Source organism: Hyperolius riggenbachi, chromosome 4 (assembly GCF_040937935.1).
Source record: "Hyperolius riggenbachi isolate aHypRig1 chromosome 4, aHypRig1.pri, whole genome shotgun sequence".
NCBI classification, from domain to species: domain Eukaryota; kingdom Metazoa; phylum Chordata; class Amphibia; order Anura; family Hyperoliidae; genus Hyperolius; species Hyperolius riggenbachi.
In genome coordinates this window covers 128400708-128423343 of record NC_090649.1, presented here as the reverse complement: position 1 = coordinate 128423343, position 22636 = coordinate 128400708, and the positions used below count along the sequence as shown (strand labels likewise).

General features: G+C 43.3%; 1 protein-coding gene across 2 annotated transcripts; it reads right to left on the bottom strand.

Annotated features, from left to right (window-relative positions):
• Window positions 1-20386, bottom strand: THAP4 (THAP domain containing 4). 2 transcript variants are annotated; one of them, XM_068280614.1, is made up of 6 exons: window positions 19985-20386; window positions 12254-12413; window positions 10010-10119; window positions 8083-8186; window positions 5975-6038; window positions 1-1333 (listed from the first exon to the last, which is right to left on the bottom strand). In XM_068280614.1, the coding sequence occupies exons 1-6, from the start codon at window positions 20004-20006 to the stop codon at window positions 1275-1277; spliced, it is 519 nt and encodes a 172-aa protein (XP_068136715.1). In that variant the 5' UTR covers window positions 20007-20386; the 3' UTR covers window positions 1-1274. The 2 variants fall into 2 exon arrangements, with proteins under 2 accessions (XP_068136715.1, XP_068136716.1); XM_068280615.1 differs by lacking the exon at window positions 1-1333 and having other exon boundaries at window positions 5731-6038; window positions 19985-20383.
• Between the last annotated feature and the right edge of the window lie 2250 nt (window positions 20387-22636).

Sequence of the window (22636 nt, the reverse complement as noted above, 5' to 3'; positions counted from 1 at the left end):
TTATTGAATTACAAGTGAGTTTAATATGATGTAGAGAAGATCAGATAAGCGAGAGTACAAAAGCTAAAAGCAGTAAACAAGAGGAAGGAAGGAAAGTAAAGGTTTAATGGTCAGTCCTTAATTAAAAGGAAGAAACAATACCTCAGATAAACTGTATTTGCTATAAGCTAGTAAATTCTTTATTCTGAGACCATGTCTGATTTCATCTCCCACCGACATTTGTGCTTCATGGTAATAGAATATCTGAAATTCAAGACTGTTACTGCAACATGGGGGAAGGGAGGGAGGCTCTGTTGGCCAGGAACTACCCAAGACTGTTACTGTAATGTGGGAAGAAGGGATGGGGGCTCTTTTTGGAGGTGAGGGCCTTGACCAGGAACTACCCCAAGACTGTTACTGCAACATGAGGGGAGGGAATGGGGGTTCTGTTGGAGGCGAGGGCCTTGACCAAGAACTAACGAAGACTGTAACTGCAATGTGGGAAGAAGGGAGGGAGGCTCTTTTGGAGGAGAGGGCCTTGACCAGGAACTACCTAAGACTGTTCCTACAATGTGGGGGGAGGGAAGGGGGGCTTCATTGAAGGAGAGGGCCTTGACCAGGAACTAACCAAGACTGTTACTGCAACGTGGGGTGAGGGAACGGGGGCTCTGTTGGAGGAGAGGGCCTTGAAAAGGAACTCCCCAAGACAATTACTGCTATGTGGGGTAAGGGAATGGAGGCTCTGCTAGTGGCGAGTGCCTTGACCAGGAACTACTCCAAGACTGTTACTGCAACATGAGGAGAGGGAATGGGGGTTCTGTTGGAGGCGAGGGCCTTGACCAGGAACTAACAAAGACTGTAACTGCAATGTGGGAAGAAGAGAGGGAGGCTCTTTTTGGAGGAGAGGGCCTTGACCAGGAACTACCCAAGACTGTTACTGCAACATGATGGGGGGGGGGGGACAACGGGGGAGGGAATGGTGGCCCTGTTGAAGGAGAGGGCCTTGACCAGGATCTCCCCAAGACTGTTACTGCTATGTGGGGTGAGGGAATGGGGGCTCTGTTTGAGATGAGGGCCTTGTCCAGGAACTCCCCAAGACTGTTGCTGCAACATGGGGAAAGGGAGGGGGGCTCTGCTGGAGGTATCTTGACCAGGAACTGCTCAATTCCCCCCCCCCCTTTCTTTCCTAATAGCCCCAGCCCTAAAGTACATATAAAGAGTGTACAGAAGGAAAGTCATGGAAACACAGGACATCATTTCTTAAGCCACATGCACTTAGATGCAATACTGCATGGTCAGGAAAATCCGGTGTGACCATGTGAAATCCAAAGTAGGACGAAGGCACTGTTGCAACCTGCAATTGTAGATAAATAACAAATCCATAAACATACTATGTAAAGGTGGTTACTTCTAACTTGCATTTCAAAAATCATATTTGCTAAATGATTTTTACCCTGGCCATGCAGATCTTTGGCCTTGGGTTTCTGTCCTGCCTGCCTCCTATAACTTAAAAGCACACTTGTACTTTAATTCTCTTCCAACACTTTGATCTCCTTCGGTGCTACGCTGCGCTGTGAAATATTGCTAATATGCTGGTGCACATGCGATGGAGCTACAGTGTGCGAGCTGGCACCACCCTCACCCAAAAAAATATGTTGGAACTGCAACCTTCCTAAGGACTGAACCCTTTGCCAAACCCCTCCCTTTTGTCCTAACATTGCTGGAGTTGGTGCTGAAAGAATCATCAGCAGCTTAAACATACTGTTGCTATGGATGAGGCTCGATGGCACGGTGCATGATGAAGCAGCATGGAGTGACCGGGATGAGTCAGAGAATAGGATCGACCAAAATGATCTGCCAGTCCAGATCTCTTGCCAACACATCAGCAAGGATCAGAGGCAGCCATACACGGGCTAGATCCTTGGCAGGAGCAGCCTCGCCGAGAACCATATAGCACGTATACAAGGCTTTAGTAAGTAAATGATCTAGAAAAATAGTCAACACAATTACAGGATGATAGTTTCAAGTCAGTAATGTACAAACTACCGAAGCCAAAGGATTACCTAGTCAACCTACTAGGTAATCTAACAATTTTAAAAGGTGATCTGTAATGGCAGCACAAGAAGTTCACGCATTACAGATGCCTTCTAAAGGATAACTGAGGCGCAGGCATGTTGGGGCAGCAATCTTCATCCCCACCGCTTCCCCCATTCACCTCCGTTGCCTTTCAGAAAGCCCCCATACATGTCACCCGGTCGGCCAGGTTGCGCGTTACTGCAAGCACTGGCCTGGCGGCATGTCCTTGATCACGCTCCCAGTAACTAGTGCGCAATCTAAGATGCACACCACTGGTCCAGCACTTGCGCAATAGTGTGTGACCTGGTCGGCTGGGCAAGAAGTACGGGGGCTTTTGCATGGCAACAGAGGTGAACGGGAAGCGGTGGGCATGACTGCTGCCCAAACATGCCTGCTCCCCGTTTCTGCAAATTAAGTTGCCTTGGGTATCTATAAAGGCTGGGAGCACAGTAGCACACTATGGTAGGGATTAGATTGTGAGCCCCGTCTGAGGGACAGTTAAGTGACAAGTCAATACATGCTGCACAACACTGCAGAAGATGTCGGCGCTATATAAATACTAAAGAATAATAATATGTTTTATGCAGTTCTGCATCCTCTGCATTTGCACTTTTGCATTTGTGTATTTTGCATGTGGTTGTGTAGGCGGTTTTCTTGCATTTTTCATGCGTTTGCATTTTTAATAATCTGCCTTTTCAACAAGAGGAAAACCGCATTTTGCAAAAAACGCATGTGAATCGCTTGCAATCAGGGGAGTAGCAATAGGAGGTGCAGAGGTTGCGATCGCATCGGGGCCCTTGGGCCAGAGGGCCCCCCTCAACCGCAGTATTAGCTCTCTATTGGTCCTGTGCTCATACTAATCACTTCTATAGATGTTTTGAATAGTGGTAATCATTAACAAACTGTTTCCCATCTCCTTCTTGCACCTCTGACACTGTAGTTGCCATTGGAAGGTTTTGGTGCGCCATATCAATTGTTATGTATAGAGTGCTTGGGGGGCCCCAATGTAAAACTTGCATCGGGGCCCACAGCTCCTTAGCTACGCCACTGCTTGAAATTTTGATTTTCCATCGGAAAGCATTGCATGCAAATGACATCTGATTTGCATACAGTTTGCAGGGAACTTGTGGTGCCATTTTAAAATGCATGCGTTCTCTGATTTGCAGCAATTCAAGTGTTCTCTTACCAATAGCCTTATATTGATTTGGCACATCAATACGCAATATGTAATGTTTTACATTTAGTTGAAAAGCACTAATAAACATGATGATTCAAACATCTAAAAAGTGAAGCCAACTTTGTATGCATTAAAATGTAAGGCTGCCACTCACTTACCACTGAGATTTTCAGCCATGTTTTTTTGTATTTGCGACTCTTTTGCAAATCTTCATATGCGATTTTTCTTTCATTTCCTTTTTATGCAATTTTTCAAAATGCGATTTTCTCCTGCACATCAATGGAGTTCATTTACACGACAATGTATCGAATTAGCATCAAAATCTGATGCGATTTTCATGTGACAAATGTGATTTTTTTGATGTTTCCAAATACTTACATTATACGCGAATCAAATTTCCGTTACTAAAAAAAGCATACATGTATGCCATTTTCTGCAGAGAAATTGCATCCCCCCCCCCCCCCTCAAAAAAAAAAAAATCACACAACAACGCAAGTAACGTGATGCCCCTTGCATTATATGTGCAGCAAACGTGAATTTGCAAAAACAAACGCAAATTCTGTTATGTGTGGAATGTGCCTACTACAACAGCAGTTTTACAGACATAAATGTGTCCCTCAGATGAATATAAAGGCACATAGTAATTTGAAGATGAGATTCATTTATTTTAGTGTAGCAGCAATAATAATCACACATCTTCTATATATATAATAGACTAAGTGCCTCAACCTTCAAACAAGAAGAAGAAGTACTTTGCATGAGAAAATGTATGCGTGATCAAACACCAAGTTTAAGGCCTCTTTTCCACGGACTGTTGAGCTGTGTGCTCAGCAAGCAGTTACCAGGCAGCAGTAAGCAGATACCAGGCAGCAACAAGCAGTTACCAGGCAGCAGCAAGCAGTTACCAGGCAGCAGTGAGCAGATACCAGACAGCAACAAGCAGTTACCAGGCAGCAGTGAGCAGATACCAGACAGCAACAAGCAGTTACCAGGCAGCAACAAGCAGTTACCAGGCAGCAACAAGCAGTTACCAGGCAGCAGCAAGCAGTTACCAGGCAGCAGCAAGCAGTTACCAGGCAGCAGCAAGCAGTTACCAGGCAGCAGCAAGCAGTTACCAGGCAGCAGCAAGCAGTTGTGAGAGTTTGAGAGCCATTTCACTGCCTATTCACAGTCCATGGAACAGAGGCCTTACCCTAGCAAGTCTGACATTGCAAATCTGGCCTAATTGGCTATTCATGAGGCAATGCTCATGCAAATGCATGCACAAACCAATACCACAAAGCAGTCACCCTGCTACATGCTACATTAGCACTATCCGGCTTAGTGCACACCAGAGCGGTTCGGCAGTGTTTTGCGATCCACTTGCGGCTGCGGATACGCTTGGGTAATGTATTTCAATGGGCTGGTGCACACCAGAGCGGGAGGCGTTTTGCTGAAACGCATACTCCCGAGGTGAGGCATTTTTTGGATTGCGGAGGCGTTTCTGCCTCCAATGTAAAGTATATTAAAAACGCAAACTGCTCTGAAAAACGGCAGTTCAGAGCGGTTTTGCAGGCGTTTTTGTTACAGAAGCTGTTCAGTAACAGCTTTACTGTAACAATATATGAAATCTACTACACCAAAAACGCTTTACAAAACCGCAAAATGCTAGGTGAAATGCTACATAAAAATAAGAAAAAGCGTTTCAAAATCTGCTAGCATTTTGCGGATCTGCTACCAGTTTTTGGTGTGGTCCAATGCCCCCTTTTTATACAACTGGGGGGAACGCAGGGTCCCAGGCTCTCTCACTGCCTGGAAACCACAGCGGCACCTCGGAGGGGGAGGCTGGGTGGCGTGGACGTCTGGACGACCCCCCCCCCCCCCCAAGTGTGGCCAGCGCCGGGGAGAGCCGTCTGCACCCACCTCCCAATATTAAAAACAGGCACTTACCTTAACGTCCATTGCGTTCTGCTACATGCGCATTCATTTGGGGGCACCACATGAGAAAGGAGAGAAGCATGGGTCACCCCGAGCTTTAGAGCTCAGGGCTGGCTCACATACAGCACTCCAGAGGGGGGGGGGGGGGGAGGACAGGCGCACTCACTCCAGGGTTCACACCACCGGAGCAAGCCATCCACCACCTGCCTCCAAAGGATACAAACTGCACAAAATGCTTTCCATGAGAAAATTAATGTGCATGTAGCAGAACCCAATGGATGTTAAGGTAAGTGGCTGTTTTTAATATTAGGAGGTGGGTGCGGACGGCTCTTCCCAGCGCTGGCCACGCTTGGGGGGGGGGGGGGCGGCTGCGCCACCCAGCCTCCCACTCCGGGGTGCCGCTGTGGTTCCCAGGCAGCGAGAGAGCACTTTGCAGTATTGGTTTTTTGACCCTGCATAGTTTGGCATGCGAAAGCAAATGCATATTTTCATGAGCATTGCCTCATGAATAGCCAATTAGGCCGGATTTGCAAAGCCAGACTTGCTAGGGTTAAACTTGGTGTTTGAGCACGCATACATTTTCTCATGGAAAGCCTACTTCTTCTTGCTTCAAGGTTGAGGCACGTACTCTATTAGATAGATAGATGCGGCGTATGCTACGACGCGGGTTGGCTAGTGTAGGAATAATTGGTCAGAAAAGGTTTCACAGCTTTACATACAGTTAAACGCTATGACAAATAATTTTTTGTCACATTTTGGACACACAGAATTATGATGTCACTTTCTTGTATGTAACCCGTAAGTGATGTGCCATGGCTTGCGTACTGGTTGCCATGGAGACTATCTGTTCCAGCTTCCCTTCAGGGGTGAGACGGAAGATGCGGGAGACCTAGAGAATCAAAGAGATGATCGTAAATGAGATTAGTTTTAGTACACAGCATTCTCATGCAGCAGCAAATTACATGGGCAGCCACAGCCAAAGTACAGGAATTACCGCTTCATTTTTCACAACACTGTATGCTACTCAATGAATATTTCAAAAGCAATGACCTTTTCAACAGATCAGACGGTAGTGAGCAAACATATTTCGTAAGAAATGTACCCAGTATACCTCCTCAGAATCTTATAGCTCAGGGTTGTCAAACTCAAATACAAAGTGGGATGAAATTGCACACTGGGACCAAGTCGCGGGCCAACCTCAATGTCTAGCGGCTACCTTATAAAGTTACCTGGTATCTAATGGCCTTCCCCTCCCTCTCCTATACAGTTCCTTGGTGTCTAGTACACCTTCCCTCTCATAAACAGTTCCCTGGTGTCTAGTGGCCTCCTTTTTCCCCTGTACAGTTCTCTGGAGTGTGGTAGTTCCTATCCCACCCCTAAATAGTTCCCTGGTGTCTAATTGTCCCCCCTCAAATCCCTAAACAGTTCCCTGGTGTCTAGTGATCGCTGTCCCTCCCCTATACATTTCCATAGTATCTAGTGCTTTCCCCCTCCCTCCCCCAGATGGCTTCTCTGGTGATCTAGGGCTTCACCCCCAATATAGCTTTACTAGTGGTCTAGAGCGGGAACCCCCGTTTCTAGGGGCGTGCAGGCCGTGCGGCCGCCCTGAGCGCTGAGGGAGGGGGGGCGCCGTGATGGAGGGGGAGCCGCAGGTAGGGTCGGCCTGACTTCTCCCTCCCTTCCTCTCCCCAGGGCAGCCCTCCATGCTCCCCCCTCCGCTGCAGAGTTAGCGCAGGGAAGAGATGTATAGAGCAACTCACCTCCCTGCATTTTAGACGCTGATCACTTGCCGCTGGTCTCCTCTGCATAGCTGCTGAAATACGCTCTACTTTCTGATTAGCAAGAAGGTGTATTATAAGTGGTAACAAGCAACAAAATTCTCCTAATATGCAAATCTCCATCAAGCCAGGAAGGGAATTGGGTCTCCTTCACACTGACAGTTTAGAGGACAGCAGACATTTTAAAGTTCAGAAAACCACTTTCTATGCAGCTAAACGCAAACTACAATGCTCATTCACATAATTTTTGCACTCTTTTGCGATTTCTCGGTTTGTGGGGAAAGACATTGTAATTGGAAACATGTGCGGTGTGCAGAAAAGAGCAGAAGGTTGTCTTATTTTGTAATGCAGAAAAAAAAAGAGCAAACTGAACGTGGACGAATGCGAAAAAACTCAGATCCCCAAGCATGCCTTTGACTTTCATGGCCAGTGTGGCAGTGTGAATCAAATAAGTGTGCTCCCTGCCTTAAAGGAGAACTGAAGTGAGAAGAATACGAAGGCTGCCATATTTATTTCCTTCTAAACAATACCAGTTGCCTGACAGCCCTGCTGATATACTTGGCTGCAGTAGTGTCTGAATAACACTCGAAACAAGCATGCAGCTAATCTTGTCAGATCTGAAAAACGTCAGAAATGCCTGATCTGCTGCATGCTTGTTCAGGGTCTAGGGCTAAAAGTATTAGAGGCAGGGGATCAGCAGGACAGCTAGGCAATGAGTATTGCTTAAAAGGAAATAAAAATGGCAGCCTCCATATGCCTGTTGCGCCAGTTGTCCTTTAAACGGAGCCAGTAAAAACCTCAAGCTAATAGCAAGCTGATTGGCAGCTGCTAGCTCTGATTGTCTGGGTTTATTAAGCTTTCTGGATCAGTGGAAATCAGCATATTAGGAGAATTTTTTTCTGATCACAGATGATTTTGTATTTATCGGTTAATTGGTTTTACCTGGTTATTTCAACAACTCCTCACTGTAAAACACATTGTTTTTAGGTATAGTGGATATACTGTAAACTATTGACAACAGTCTGCTTTCAGTTTAACATCAAATGATAATAAGTTAAAAGCCTGCATATGATGGCCCTCCCCTCAATCTGACTGGCATCCAATCAAGCACAGTGTTGTTTTGTGCTGTGCAGAGTGTGGCACTTGTACACTTACCTGCTGTACATGAGGGTCTTTTGCAAAGCTCATTCTTCCTACCGAGTGTGACGTCAGAGTGAGCTGTTCCCCCTCTACTACCCCTTCTTCCACCTCCACTATGCCTAAAGAAAAAGGGTGAGTAGGAACAATTATCCACAAATACCTGCAGTAATCCTATCTCTTCACTTCAGAATCAGCAAAGAGGTAATGTCCATAAGGAGAGTCTTACATACTGTATTATGCTAATACGTTAAGTGAAATGTAAAGGTGGCCATACATCTTTTGACTTAACGGCTGATCCACAATCAGATTCAATAATATTGAACCTGATGAAAATCTGTGCCGTCAAGAGCATGCCCAATTGGCAATTCGACCAATTTTGGTCCGAAATTGGTTGAATGTATTCTAATCTTGAGACGACATGCTCGATCAGGTTCGCAGGACTAATGGTGTGTGATAACCGCGAACACAGCGGAAACCCCGGCCGCTGTACCCACTGATGTTTTATTCCCCCCCCCCCCCCCCCCCCCCCCGGTGCACTTATACTTTACCTGTCCGGTGTCAGCCACTGTATCCGTGTCCTATTTCCGCATTCAGGCCCTTTGTGCCTACCAGCATATAGCATGTGGGGTGCGTTTTTCACACAGGCGCCCAACATGCTATAACAACGGCAACCATGCGGAGGTGCAAATGCGGAAGTACAAAAACACTCAGTGTGGACAGCAGCAGGTAAAGTATAACTGCCAAGGCATGGGTGGAGGGTGGACATAAAACATTAGGGGGGCGGCGGCGGCGCGGCATGGCAGCACCACAAGGCGGCTTAAGAAAGATCTGTCTCTTGGCCAATCAGCCGCCAAAATCTGTAAATGTATGGGTACCTTTAACTATACGAGTTGTGCCCACAAAAATTAGTTCATGATGAGATAGATGCGCTGCAGAAACAGGTACTCAAAATACAAATCAAAATGGTCAATCCCATTAGTCAATGTTGAATATGTTTAATTGTTGAAGATTTGTATAGAAGGACATGGAAGCTGACATATTTATTCCCTTTCAAACAATCCAAATTGACTGTCCTCTGTTAATCATCTGCTTTTTTTTTTTTGTAACACTTTTAGCCGTAGACCCTGAACAAGCATGTAGAGCAGGTGCTCTGACTGAAGTCTGACTGGATTAGCTGGGTGGGGCCGGCGGCAATCGGTTTCGGATTATGAACAGTAAGATGGAGGAAAATGCCAATGTTGGACATAGTTTGACATAGTATTGGAATGGATTAAAGGAAATATCTGGCATTTAAAAGAAAATGAGATCTACTTACCTGGGGCTTCCTCCAGCCCCTGAGAGTCTGTGTCCCTGGCCACAGCTTCGCTCCTAGCCAGTCTCCCGGGGTCCTCTTTGTTGCAGACGCAGACCCGGCAAGCCCAGTATATCTTCTGTACCTGTGCGTGGCCGCGCTCATGAAGCTGTGAGTGTTCTGTGTAGGAGCAGAAGTACTGCGCTTGCGCACAAATCTCCTGGCCACGTGAGCTTGTTAGCTAGCGGCGCGGCCACCAGGTCAGCATCTGCAACAGAGGGGATCTCATTTTCTTTTAAATGCCTGATATTTCCTTTAAGGCATAAACAATGATGTCTGAACACATTATTTTCACATTGCTATTGTGCATTTGCCTTATAAAAATAAGAGTCTTTCTGAATTTTCAGCCTAGTTGCCAAAATGTTTAATGTCAATATCATTTGCCAATGCATGATGATTAACCTGACCAACAGACACTGCCATAACAACAGCATCCTATACAGGGGGAAGTATAGCTTTAGATAGAGTAGGGATCGGTGGGGATCTCTGCCATGCTTTTCACAGGGTTCTAGTTTAATCACATAAATGAAAATTAGCATATACAGTAAGCACAAAGGAAACATAACAGATCAGAGTCCACAGTAGCAGTACCTATGTTCTGAGCACATATAAATGCAACTTGGTTGGTCCCTGGCTTCACACGGATGAATCCACATTCTCTGTGCATTGGCTTCCCACTTTCAGCATTAGAGGAACAAGCCCTGCAGAACAACAACATAAACCAAAATATGTAATTTCTCTCATTTCCCTCAACAGTCACCAAGGACCTTATTCAATTTGTTTTTCCTCCAAAGTTTTCTCCTTCTGTTTAAAGTACTTTTTCAGTACTCTGAAAATGCAAAAGGTACCAAAAGTAGGTGATCAAGTACTGCCAAAATTATTCTTAAAGTATTTTCTTGCTTGCTGGTGAATTAAAAGGCATTTTATTTATAATGTGGAAATATCACCTAGGAGAAAACTTAGAAGAAAAAGTGAATTGAATACAGTAAGGGCCCAAGTGTTTTTTTTCTAGTTGAACTTGATGGACAGATGTCTTTTTTTCAACCAAACTATGTACTTTTTTGGACTAGAAGACTCACTTTTTCTCCTCCAAAAGTGGGGGTAAAAAGTCACAGTGTCTTATAGTCCAAATGCAGGGAGTTCCTGACTTGTGAACGCTGCCAATACAAACCTCCAACCCGCATCAATGTTGGGGACTCCCTGTACTGTGCCCATGCAGAGGAGGACACAGGGGGACACAAAAGGGGAATAGAGAAGGACACATGGGGCATAGAGGAGGACACAGGGGACACATGGGTGACACAGAAAGACACAAGAGGAACAGAGGAGGACACAGGGAGACACAAGAGGTACAAGGAGGCATGAGGTACAAAGGGGGCATAATCCACAAGGTGCCCCTTCGCCACGGATGCACCAGGTTTAGTATATATTTTTTTCCCCTGGTTTTTTGTCTTCTAAATCTAGGTGGTCTTATGGTCAGGAGCATCTTATAGTCCGAAAAATATGGTAACTATGTTAACGATAAAATACTTTTTATGCTGGATTTATGTTTTATTCACAGTGAATACCTAATAAATACCAGTAAATACAGAAATATATCTTATTCTACGCCACACCGTAGTTCAGTTTCAAAATGGAAAACGTACTTGCTGGCTGCAAATACTATCGATCTCTTTTGCCAGATGTACAGTGTCCACATCATGCATAATAATTACTTCATGTGCTCTAAAGTATGTCGGACCCAAGGCAATGCTACCTAAGGTAAGCACAGAGGTATGTTCATGGTGGATTCACATACCTCTGTGCATTGTCCATTCCTCTCATTGTCCCCCCCCCCCCCCCCCCCCGATCCCCGTAATCACGCCTTAAAACATTAGTCACATTTTCAGACAGATAGAGGCAGGTTTGTTACAATGCTCCCCCATCACCCTCTCCTTACAGAGAATCTGTATTGTTAAAATCGCACAAAAGTAAACATACCAGTGCGTTAGGGGACATCTCCTATTCCCCTCTGTCACAATTTCGCGCTCCCCGCCGCATTAAAAGTGGTTAAAAACAGTTTTAAAAAGTCTGTTTATAAACAAACAAAATGGCCACCAAAACAGGAAGTAGGTTGATGTACAATATGTCCACACATAGAAAATACATCCATACACAAGCAGGCTGTATACAGCCTTCCTTTTGAATCTCAAGAGATCATTTGTGTGTTTCTTTCCCCCCTGAGGGGGGAGTTCATAGCAGAACCACAACACTGAAGAACTTGGCAGCCTTCCAGACACAGGCTGACAAGTCTGACAAGGGAAAGATACATTGATTTATTACAGAGACTGTGATAGTACAAAGTGCTGCAGTAAGCCAGAACACATTAGAATAGCTTTTGGAACTTGTAGGATGATAAAAAACAGGATGCAATTTTTGTTACGGAGTCTCTTTAAGGGTGGTAAATGGGGCAGGGAAGAGGAGGAAATGGGAGGGTGATAGGATGGAACACTGCAGTAAGCCAACCTTTCCCTGTATGAAAAGTAGATTTTAGCCAAAAATCTAATTTTTCAAGGAGTGATTACTGGGACCAGGGAGGACAAGGAGAGAAACAGACAATGCACATAGGTATGTGGATCCAACAAGAATATAACTCTCTGCTTACCTTAGTAAGCTTTGCCTCTAGTCAGGTGTGCTTTAATGTCACTGTGGCAATATCTTCAATTGATCATTGCCTTAGCCCACTTGGTGTTTTGTCATTATGCTTTAAGGCCACTGGAATAAGTGGTGAGGCCTCTGTATATTTGAGCAACTGAACAAATAATTAATAGCTTCCTCTGTTATTTCGCTACTTACATGAAATTGAGCATGGGCTGGCCAACATGTGAAATGACGACTTCCTCGTTGTAACGGAATGAAGGTATGGAGGGAAACTCCCCTTCTCCAGGGGGATCTGACACCCAGGTCCCCAGCATCCATGCAAGTGAGGCCACAGCAGGGTTCAAAGGTGGCACACCTGCAATTGATTAAAGCACCTCAATGCAACATAGATGGTAGATATGAAAATTATTATAAACCGGAGTCTAATGAAGGGTGTAAAAAATGATTTCTATATTCACAGGAAAAGTGTGTGTGTGTGTTCCTGTTTCTGTCACTTGTGGGATAATCCAGGGGGTCGTGACCTGGTGGCCGATAGGGAGCAAAGCAGTCTGTCACCCACAGGGGTAACAGCCCATAATCCCTTGCAGGGTGCTCTGGTGAAGACCCAAATTCAGTGTCTTGAACTTCTCATGTATCTATGTACCCCAATATTTGTTTTGTACTACGTACAGCGCTACGGAAGATGATGGTGCTATATAGATAAAAAAATAAAAAAATAAATAATAATCATAATAGAGAATGGACTGAGCACACAGGGCACTGGGAGGCTTTACCAAGAAAATTGCAAACATCAAAAGATGTGATCCTGTGCTTATACTACAAGTAAAGAAGCTCCCCTGACTTTTTCTCCTAGGTGATATTTTCACACTTTGTTAATAAAATACCAGTAAGCAAGGAAATGCTCTAAGTAATGTTTATAATATTTTTCTCCTACTTTTTGGCACTTTTTTAATTGTAAAGTACTGAAAGGTTTTTCAAAAAAAAAATTCAAAATTATCTCCTAGGAGAAAAAAAAAGTCAATTGAATACAAGATATATTCTTTGACCCATAACGCAGCCTCTGAAAGAAGCAGGAATTCACTATAAATGGGGTTCTACAATTGAGAGTAATTAAAAGTGACCGCACACACGTTACAAGAAGACACCAGAATTGTTGAAGAGATTGGGGCCCATATGCAATTTTTTTCCTGAGTTTTCTCCTAGGAGATCATTTTTAATCTTCTATTTAAATAACTTTTCAGCACTTCACAGCTGAAAAAGTACCCCAAATTAGGTGAAAAGTACTATCAAAATTATTTTGAGTATTTGCTTGCTTACTGGTGGTTTAAAATGCATTTCACTGACAATTGTAACCTCTTGAGGATCACAGGCTTACACCCCCCCCAAGTGACCAGGCTAATTTTTACAATTCAGTGAGAAGGCATGGATCCCAAGCTAGTACTGGCTCACCTTCAGCGTTCTCACCATTCGGTAAACCTGACAATTTGGGCTGAAGGATTAGTACTATGTTAATTTTAGTTCTGGGACATTAGTGAAGCAAACAGATGCAGCTAGGGTTATCCCCAATAGGGATGAGTGAAAATGCCTCTGACCATGCCTTATCGCCACACAAATTGGCAAACCACAATTTTTCACAAAAATGTTCTTGCAAATTGTATTCAATGGGCTGACTTTTAACATATATAGCAAAGCTCTTGTGCATGCTAGAACAACCAAATCTGCTAGGCATGTGTAAGAGAGCAGTGGCAACAAGGGAAATTAAAAAAAAAGTTGCAAAAGACCTTCCAGGAAATTACAGTTAAAGTGACAGCAGGCCAATAGAACTTTTGTATGCAAGTGGAGTGCAGTTGGACATGGAAGCAGCATACCTGAGAGAAAGAGTGGTGCTATGTGTGAACTCAATCCACTGGCAGCAGTCTCTGCCATCTAAAAAACAGGGGACCACACTGCTAGCTGGCATCATGAACAGGATGGCTTCTGGGATGAATGCCACCCATAAAGGTTTGAGGAAGTGACATTAGGCTCAAGGACGGAGGACCAGAGATAGTAGTATGGGGCAGCGAGGGCAGTAGCAATGGCCTCTGTTCAGCATTCAGCAGGGAGACCACAATGGTTAGAGGCACAGAGATGAGTGTTATGCATTGTCTTTCAGAGTAATATAATAATATAAATTTAGGTTCATTTAAGCCCGAAAAAGGCAGGGTCAGCAGCAGGGGGGAGGAGGATAATGGCAGGCACTGTAAGAGTGTGGACCACATACTCATCAAGAGCTGAGTGTAGTGCCTCGTTAATGCCACCCAGAGTAGTATAAAAATTTCAATTTAGGTTTATTCAAGCAGACTAAGGACATGGATTACTGATGAGACAAAGATAAACATATTTGGTGCAGATGGTGTTAAGAATGTGTGTGGCAACCAGGTGAGGATTGCAGAGGCAAGTGTACTGGTTAAAGGGACTCCGAGCAGTGCAGAAACTATGGAAAGATGCATATCATTTTAAAGCTCTCTTTCTCCTCTTTCTGGCGACACCTAAATCGTCGCCCTACACCTTTTAGTTTTCTCTATTTTCGCGATTGAAATTACGGCCGCGGCAATTTCAATCGTGAAAATAGCGAAAACTAAAAGGCGTAGGGCGGCGGTTTATATATCATTGGAAAGAAGAGAAAGAGAGCTTTAAAATTATATGCATCTTTCCATAGTTTCCGCACTGCTCGGAGTCCCTTTAAGGGCACCGCCTTTGACATGGGAGACCAGGGTTCGAATCTTGGCTAGGGTCAGTACCTATTCAGTAAGGAGTTCAAGGCAAGACTCCCTAACACTGCAGGGTGGCCTCTTGAGCGCATCCCAGTGGCTGCAGCTCTGGAGCGCTTTGAGTCCGACAGGAGAAAAGTGCTATATAAATGTTTGGATTATTATTATTGGATTAAGTGTGTGTTGGCATCAGTCAAGCATGGTAATAAGAGTGTCATGGTTTAGGGCTTCATGAGTGCTGCCGGCACAAGGAGCTAAACTTATGTAAGATAAGTAAACTTATGTAAGATGAGTGGATAAGAGAGAGATTTGTCTCTTGGTGGAATCTGCCCATCATCGCTATATGTATGGTTACCTTTATGCCTAATATACACCATACAATTTTCTGTTAGATGTTTGTTATGCTGGGAATACACGGGTCGTTTTTTCCGCTCCATTCTCTGCTTGATCGATCTTGCCGCTCAATTTTCCACTCGATTCTCTTATATTCCGCTCCTTTTTCTTATCTTTTCTCATTCACCTCTATCAGGAATCGAGCGGCAAAACAAATCGAACGGGAGATCGGACATGTCAGCGCTGCGTAATATGTTGGCGCTTTATACAGTGGGTTCCAAAAGTATTCGGCCCCCTTGAAGTTTTCCACATTTTGTCATATTACTGCCACAAACTTTAAATCAATTTTATTGGAATTCCACATGAAAGACCAACACAAAGTGGTGTACACATGAGAAGTGGATTGAAAATCATACATGATTCCAAACATTTTTTACAAATAAATAACTGCAAAGTGGGGTGTGTGTAATTATTCGGCCCCGAGTCAATAATTTGTAGAACCACCTTTTGCTGCAATTACAGCTGCCAGTCTTTTAGGGTATGTCTCTACCAGCTTTGCACATCTAGAGACTGAAATCCTTGCCCATTCTTCTTTGCAAAACAGCTCCAGCTCAGTCAGATTAGATGGACAGCGTTTGTGAACAGCAGTTTTCAGATCTTGCCACAGATTCTCGATTGGATTTAAATCTGGACTTTGACTGGGCCATTCTAACACATAGATATGTTTTGTTTTAAACCATTCCATTGTTGCCCTGGCTTTATGTTTAGGGTCATTGTCCTGCTGGAAGGTGAACCTCCGCCCCAGTCTCAAGTCTTCTGCAGTCTCCAAGAGATTTCTTCCAAGTTCGCCCTGTATTTGGCTCCATCCATCTTCCCATCAACTCTGATCAGCTTCCCTGTCCCTGCTGAAGAGATGCACCCCCCTAGCATGATGCTGCCACCACTATATTTGACAGTGGGGATGGTGTGTTCAGAGTGATGTGCAGTGTTAGTTTTCTGCCACACATAGCATTTTGCATTTTGGCCACAAAGTTCACATTTTAGTCTCATCTGACCAGAGCACCTTCTTCCACATGGTTGCTGTGTCCCCCACATGGCTTGTGGCAAACTGCAAACGGGACTTCTTATGCTCTCTGTTAACAATGGCTTTCTTCTTGCCACTCTTCCATAAAGGCCAACTTTGTACAGTGCATGACTAATAGTTGTCCTATGGACAGAGTCTCCCACCTGAGCTGTAGATCTCTGCAGCTCGTCCAGAGTCACCATGGGCCTTTTGACTGCATTTCTGATCAGCGCTCTCCTTGTTCAGCCTGTGAGTTTAGGTGGCTGGCCTTGTCTTGGCAGGTTTACAGTTGTGCCATACTCCTTCCATTTCTGAATGATCGCTTGAACAGTGCATCTTGGGATGTTCAAGGCTTTGTAAATCTTTTTGTAGCCTAAGCCTGCTTTAAATTTCTCAATAACTTGATCCCTGACCTGTCTTGGACCTGTCTTGTGTGTTCTTTGGACTTCACTGTGTTGTTGCTCCCAATATTCTCTTAGACAACCTCTGAGGCCCTCACAGAGCAGCTGTATTTGTACTGACATTAGATTACACAGGCGCACTCTATTTAGTCATTAGCACTCATCAGGCAATGTCTATAGGCAACTGACTGCACTCAGATCAAAGGGGGCCGAATAATTACGCACACAACACTTTGCATTTATTTATTTGTAAAAAATGTTTGGAATCATGTATGATTTTTGTTCCACTTCTCATGTGTACACCACTTTGTGTTGGTCTATCATGTGGAATTCCAATAAAATTGATTTACGTTTGTGGCAGTAATATGACAAAATGTGGAAAATGTCAAGGGGGCCGAATACTTTTGCAACCCACTGTAAATACAATAAATAAATAATAAATAAGGGATCATTAGACCATAAGGGAATGTGAATGGGAGGGATGGCCACTAGACCAACCCGGAAAAATATAATGAGGGGGTGGACCACTAGACCACCAGGAAAAAATATAATGGAGGGAGGGGGGCCACTACAATGTGGGAAAACTATAAGTGGAAGGGGTGAGCACTAGACACTCAAAAAATACAATAAGGGGGAGGGATAACCACTAGACTGCTAGGGAAAGGTATTTGTCTTCCATAGAGAGGCCCCAAACACAATTTTGCTATGGGGCATAGTGATTTCTAGCTACACCACTGATTGCTACTCTTGAAAGTGGCAAATTGCCACAAAGGCCTCAATTCATAAAGCATTACCGAATGAGGTAATGCAGAAAACAGCTGACTTTATTAAGCATTTGGGAAAATGTCAATTCATAAAAGCTATTACTGAATGGAAAGCTGAAATTACCGACTTGTGCAGTAAATACCTCAACACATGTCAGTAAACGTCAATTTATAAAGACTAGAACATGTGGTAAAGCCCAGAAACATTACAGGCAGCTCTGGTCTGTAGGAAATAGCGCAGAGACTGTGCGAAACCATGACTCCCAGAAGCAGAGATGGATAATTTATGACTGACAGGAGCAGAGAGCCAATAGCAACAGCCTATGTCTCCTGCAAGTCCCACTGATCGGATGTTGATAGGTTGTGATGCCTTCTCGGGATGGCCAAGCTTTTCTACCCCCCAGGCAGTGGAGCAGAGAGAACGGAACAAAAGAGGTTTCCCCTGGAGCCCAATTAACCCTCTAGGTTCCTGTTTGAAGATGCAGAGGAGCTAGTGAGGAAATCACCTAAACATGGCATGTTTAATGTTTCTTGCAGTTCATGTAAGCTGTGGCAATAAAATAAAATGTTAAGAAAGACTAATGGACAGATTCACAAGAAGCAGAGGGAGCATAACAAACATGTACATTCTAAATGGATGTCAGGGATGCCTCTTACTATTGTAATGCTCTCACTGCACGGGAACAGCATGTAACAACACAGAGACAACACCACACTGGTTTGCGATTACCAAACAGGTTTTTGTCAATCGAAGCGAGTAAATTACCAAAGTTCTACCGCACCTGACATTTCTATGAATTAGCAAACAAAAGTCTAAAATACCAAATGCGGTATTTTAACAACCAGATTTTTTTTTTATTGCACAGCCTTTTATGAATTGAGGCCAAAGTGATAACCAGGTGCTTGAAACAAGCATCCCTGCTCTCCACTGAATACAGTACTTAACTTTGTCTAGTGACAAATGCCATTTTACAATCTATAAAGTGATTATGCGGATTCCATTTTTAAACATAGCAATCAGCTCTGCTCATGTGGGAACAGGCAGGGAATATCAATCCCTTATAACATTGGCAATCATTTAACCACTTAACCCCCTCAGGCTATTGTAACCTTCCTGCCAAGAACCATTTTTACATTTCAGTGCTCCTCCCATTCATTCGGCCATAACTTTATCACTGCTTATCACACGCAAAGGATCTATATCTTGGTTTTTTTTTTTGCCACAAATTAGGATTTTTTTGGGGTGATACTTATTTTCAGTAGTTACTTTATTTTCTTTGAATTTTAATGTGAAAAACAAGGAAAGAAATGAAAAAATACACCATTTCTCCAATTCTATCCACTATAGTTTTAAAGTAAACAATGCTACTGTAGATAAAACTGAAACATTTTATTTGCCCATTTGTCCTCGCTATCACAACATTTAAATTATGTTCCTAGCACAATGTATGGTGATAATACATTATTTGGAAATAAAGGTTTATTTTTTTTCAGTTTTGTGGGGTTTTTTTTAAACCCTATCAATAATTACAAGCCCGTATTTGCTAAAATAACAGTATACCCTCATCACATACATATTAAAAAAGCTGTGTCCCTAAGTTAACAATATATGCATTTTTTTTAAAGCTTTCACTTTGGCTTTTGTTTTTTTACAAGTGTTTTATTTTGTTACGTATCTATGGGGGAGGAACAGAGGGCAAAAGGGGTTGATAAATATGGAAGGGGAGGGATGTATTCTGTAATGTAGTTTTATATATTGTGTTCCAGTTTAACAATTGTTGCTGAGTAAATCATGCCGTGAACAAGCATTAGGAGCACCCACAGCTGATTGGCACCCATATATACGTCCAGTTTGTGTTAAATAGTTAAAATGAACTTGTAACTCCCCCCTCGCAAAAAAAAAATGTTTGATGCATCTTTTGAGCTACTGCACAGATGCGACCTTACTCACGCATTCACAGTATGTTTGATACCTCAGTAGAGGGGAGCCTCTGGATAGAGCAGCGACTTCCTGATCAATCCAGGAGCCCATGATTCCTGTGCAGGGTCCTCTGTACATATCTAACAACAGCTTGTTGGATATGCTCATTTCAATGTTTTCTTCCCTATATGAATGCAAACATACTGTGAATGCGTGAGTAAGGTCGCATCTGTGCAGTAGTTTAAAAGATCCTTATGTACCACTCATCTGTCCACACATAGGGGAGTGCGCCTGCAAAGAAGGTCTCAGCCAGCAGCGTTGGGGTTGAGGAGGATGTAGGAATTATCTCTACTTTGCTAAGTATCGTACATTTGTTATGGGAAATTACAGGTTTGATTGAAGTTTTATAAATCAGGCGATCTGAAAAGTGCCATTATTTCTGCATCAGGGTAATAACCATGTTTATATGCCTGGAATATAATTTACAGCTATCCTAAAAATAAAAACGTTATGCTTTCCAGAAAACAAGTTACAGAAGTGTGTACACCATGCCGGTAACCTCATACTGGAATTAAATTACTTGATCTCTCGATCTCCTTGTAATATAACAAAGCACATATTACATTTAGAGCAAATATATGCGCATACACCATATCACAATTTAGCTGTTATCCAGCTGTGTACATAGCTTTACCTTTGCAACCCTCACATGCCATGTCTCTTCCCTGTTCTTGCACTGGGATGTGACATCACACAGAAGCAGTGCAGTGTGGGATATGCAGCTTCAGATTACAGTCCCCAAGGTCTGTTTGTCTTGGCTACAGTGTCAGCTGACTGTCAAACTCAACTACATTGCATCAATATTCCTAGACTGTCTGCTGAAAACAATTATCTGTCAAAATGAGCCTATGGCTTTTCCCTATCAATTACTTCCTAAGTCTCACAAACACTCGAAAGTGTATGCACAGTCTGGACTTTGACCATATTAGAATCTACCTGTATGCAATAGCTTTACCTAACTAAGCATGCTGACAGTTTATATTTTCCACACAGTGTTACATTGCTGTCTGCATTGTCATTAAAGGGGAACTGAAGAGAGAGGTATATGGAGGCTGCCATGTTTATTTCCTTTTAAGTAATACCAGTTGCCTGGCAGCCCTGCTGATCCTCTGCCTCTAATACTATTAGCCATAGCCCCTGAATAAGCATGCAGCAGATCAGGTGTTTCAGACTTTAAAGTCAGATCTGACAAGACTAGCTGCATGTTTGTTTCTGGTGTTATTGAGATACTACTGCAGAGAAATAGACCAGCAAGGCTGCCAGGCAACTGGTATTGATTAAAAGGAAATAAATATAGCAGCCTCCGTATACCTCTTACTTCAGTTCCCCTTTAAAGCGGTATTGTCACCATAAAAATCAAATTTCAACAGCAACTGGTCTGAGTGTATTAACTGATAAAGATGCTAATCCTGCATTCAAAACTTTTTCTGCTGTTATGATTTGGAGTTATCACATACTTAAGGAGCACTGCCCCATTAGTAGTCCGTGCCAAAGAATTGCATGCTGGGGGTTCTTTTTATCTATAATGTATTCCTCCTCTTTCCTTTATTTCCCTGCCAGCTGCTTATCTGAAACCTAATCCCCTTACCCACTTGTGTTTACAAGCAAGGCTGAGGTGACTCAGCGATTGGAGGAGACAAGAAAAAAAGTAAAGGGCAGAAATGACATCACGAGTTAGCCTTAACTGTGGGCAAAAGACATGGCCCCCACCACTAACAGAATTCTCGTCATTTACTATATAACATTCACTGAAATCAAAACGTAGACAGTATAATACGTGTTATGTAAGTAGATCAAGTATTTATCTACTTATATATGTGTTTTTTTCCCTGGCATAGTATGGCTGATCCTACTGCTTTAAAGAGAACCTGTACTGAGTAAAAATATTTAAAATAAACACATGAGGTAACTTCAAATGAACATTACATAGTTACCTTGCCATCAGTTCCTCTCAGAAGCTCACCATTTTCTTCTGACAATAATCCCTTCCAGTTCTGACAATATTTTGTCAGATCTGAAATATATCAATTGCTGTCAGTAAAATATCAGTTGCTGTCAGTTATAGCTGAGAGGAAAACTGATGTACCAGGTAATGTCCATGGTTCCCTATGGCTCAAGTGGGCGATCTTACAGTTTAACTGTGTGCTGACCAGAAAGCTGTTGTGGGTAATGGCCATTTTCAAAATGGAGGACGGAAAATTCCCTTGATCACAGTTAACAAACAGGACGCGGGAAAGGAGAAAGACACTGAGGAGTAGACTACATGGAAGGTAAGTATGACTTGTGTATGCTTATTTTGACTTTTGATTTTCAGTTCAGATTTTCTTTAAGAATCAGTCCCCCTTTAATTTCCTGGCATGTTAGCAAAGGGAATCACTAATGGGAACACAGACAGCAAAACAAACCCGACACAAAAGAGTGCTGGTCTTCTTGCAAATACACAAGTTTAACCTGCCATATGCTCTGGCAGTTTTTAACTGTGTGCGCTCACTTGAATTATAGTGGGGATAAGTCCCAAAAAAACTTTTTCTTTTCCAGCTAGCAGGCTCAAGACTGTAAATTCAGATGTGCATTTTTACACTGTCTTTAAAGCTCCATTCACACTTACGATCGCAAAACGCTAGTATCACTAGCGTTTTGCCGCATTCATTTTTTTTTGCGATCACTGTACATTTTTGAGCAATCACGATTTGCCTTTTAAATACAAAGCAATCGCTCTAAAATGCTGCATGTTACACATTTCAGTTTACTGAAAATCACCAGCAATGGTGGCAGTGAGCTCACTGCTATATACTTTTAATTGCATTAGCTCTTTTAAAAGCACTAGTGATCGCTGGCAATTCACTGTAAACACCCGCTAATCGTCCAAGTGTGAATGGGCCCTAATGCCCACCAAAAGCTCCAGCTTCTGTGTCTTGATGAACACCTCTGTGTTGTGCATTGCATTCTCTAACAGACTGTTTCCCTACTCTAAATACACCTCTCTAACACTGCAGCTGTCCTTGGCTGGTTTTGGGGCTCCATATCAATACAGTGGTTGGGCCCCTCTGCTCCCCTAAACATCGAGAAATGTCGCTGCTGTTGCCACATAACGAGGAGGCAATATCACGGGTAGAATAAATCGAGTTACTGCCTCATCATGTTGTTCCTTTTTCAGACAGGCATGGCGCATGCACGACTTGCACGTGACGCCCCAGCATCGGCTGATATATACAGCTGTTGTGAATTCTACTACGCATGCGCCTGGCGACCCGGGCAGCCCAGGCTGATAAGCAGTAGACCACGC

What these genes read in the sequence shown, in the direction of transcription:
- THAP4 (XM_068280614.1), bottom strand. Translation starts at nt 20,006, where the DNA reads ATGGCATGTGAGGGTTGCAAAG. An exon ending in CAGCCCATGCTCAATTTCAT is followed by an intron (nt 10,120 to 12,253) that starts GTAAGTAGCGAA and finishes GTTGTTCTGCAG; the next exon opens with GGCTTGTTCCTCTAATGCTG. An exon ending in TATATGTGCTCAGAACATAG is followed by an intron (nt 8,187 to 10,009) that starts GTACTGCTACTG and finishes CTTTTTCTTTAG; the next exon opens with GCATAGTGGAGGTGGAAGAA.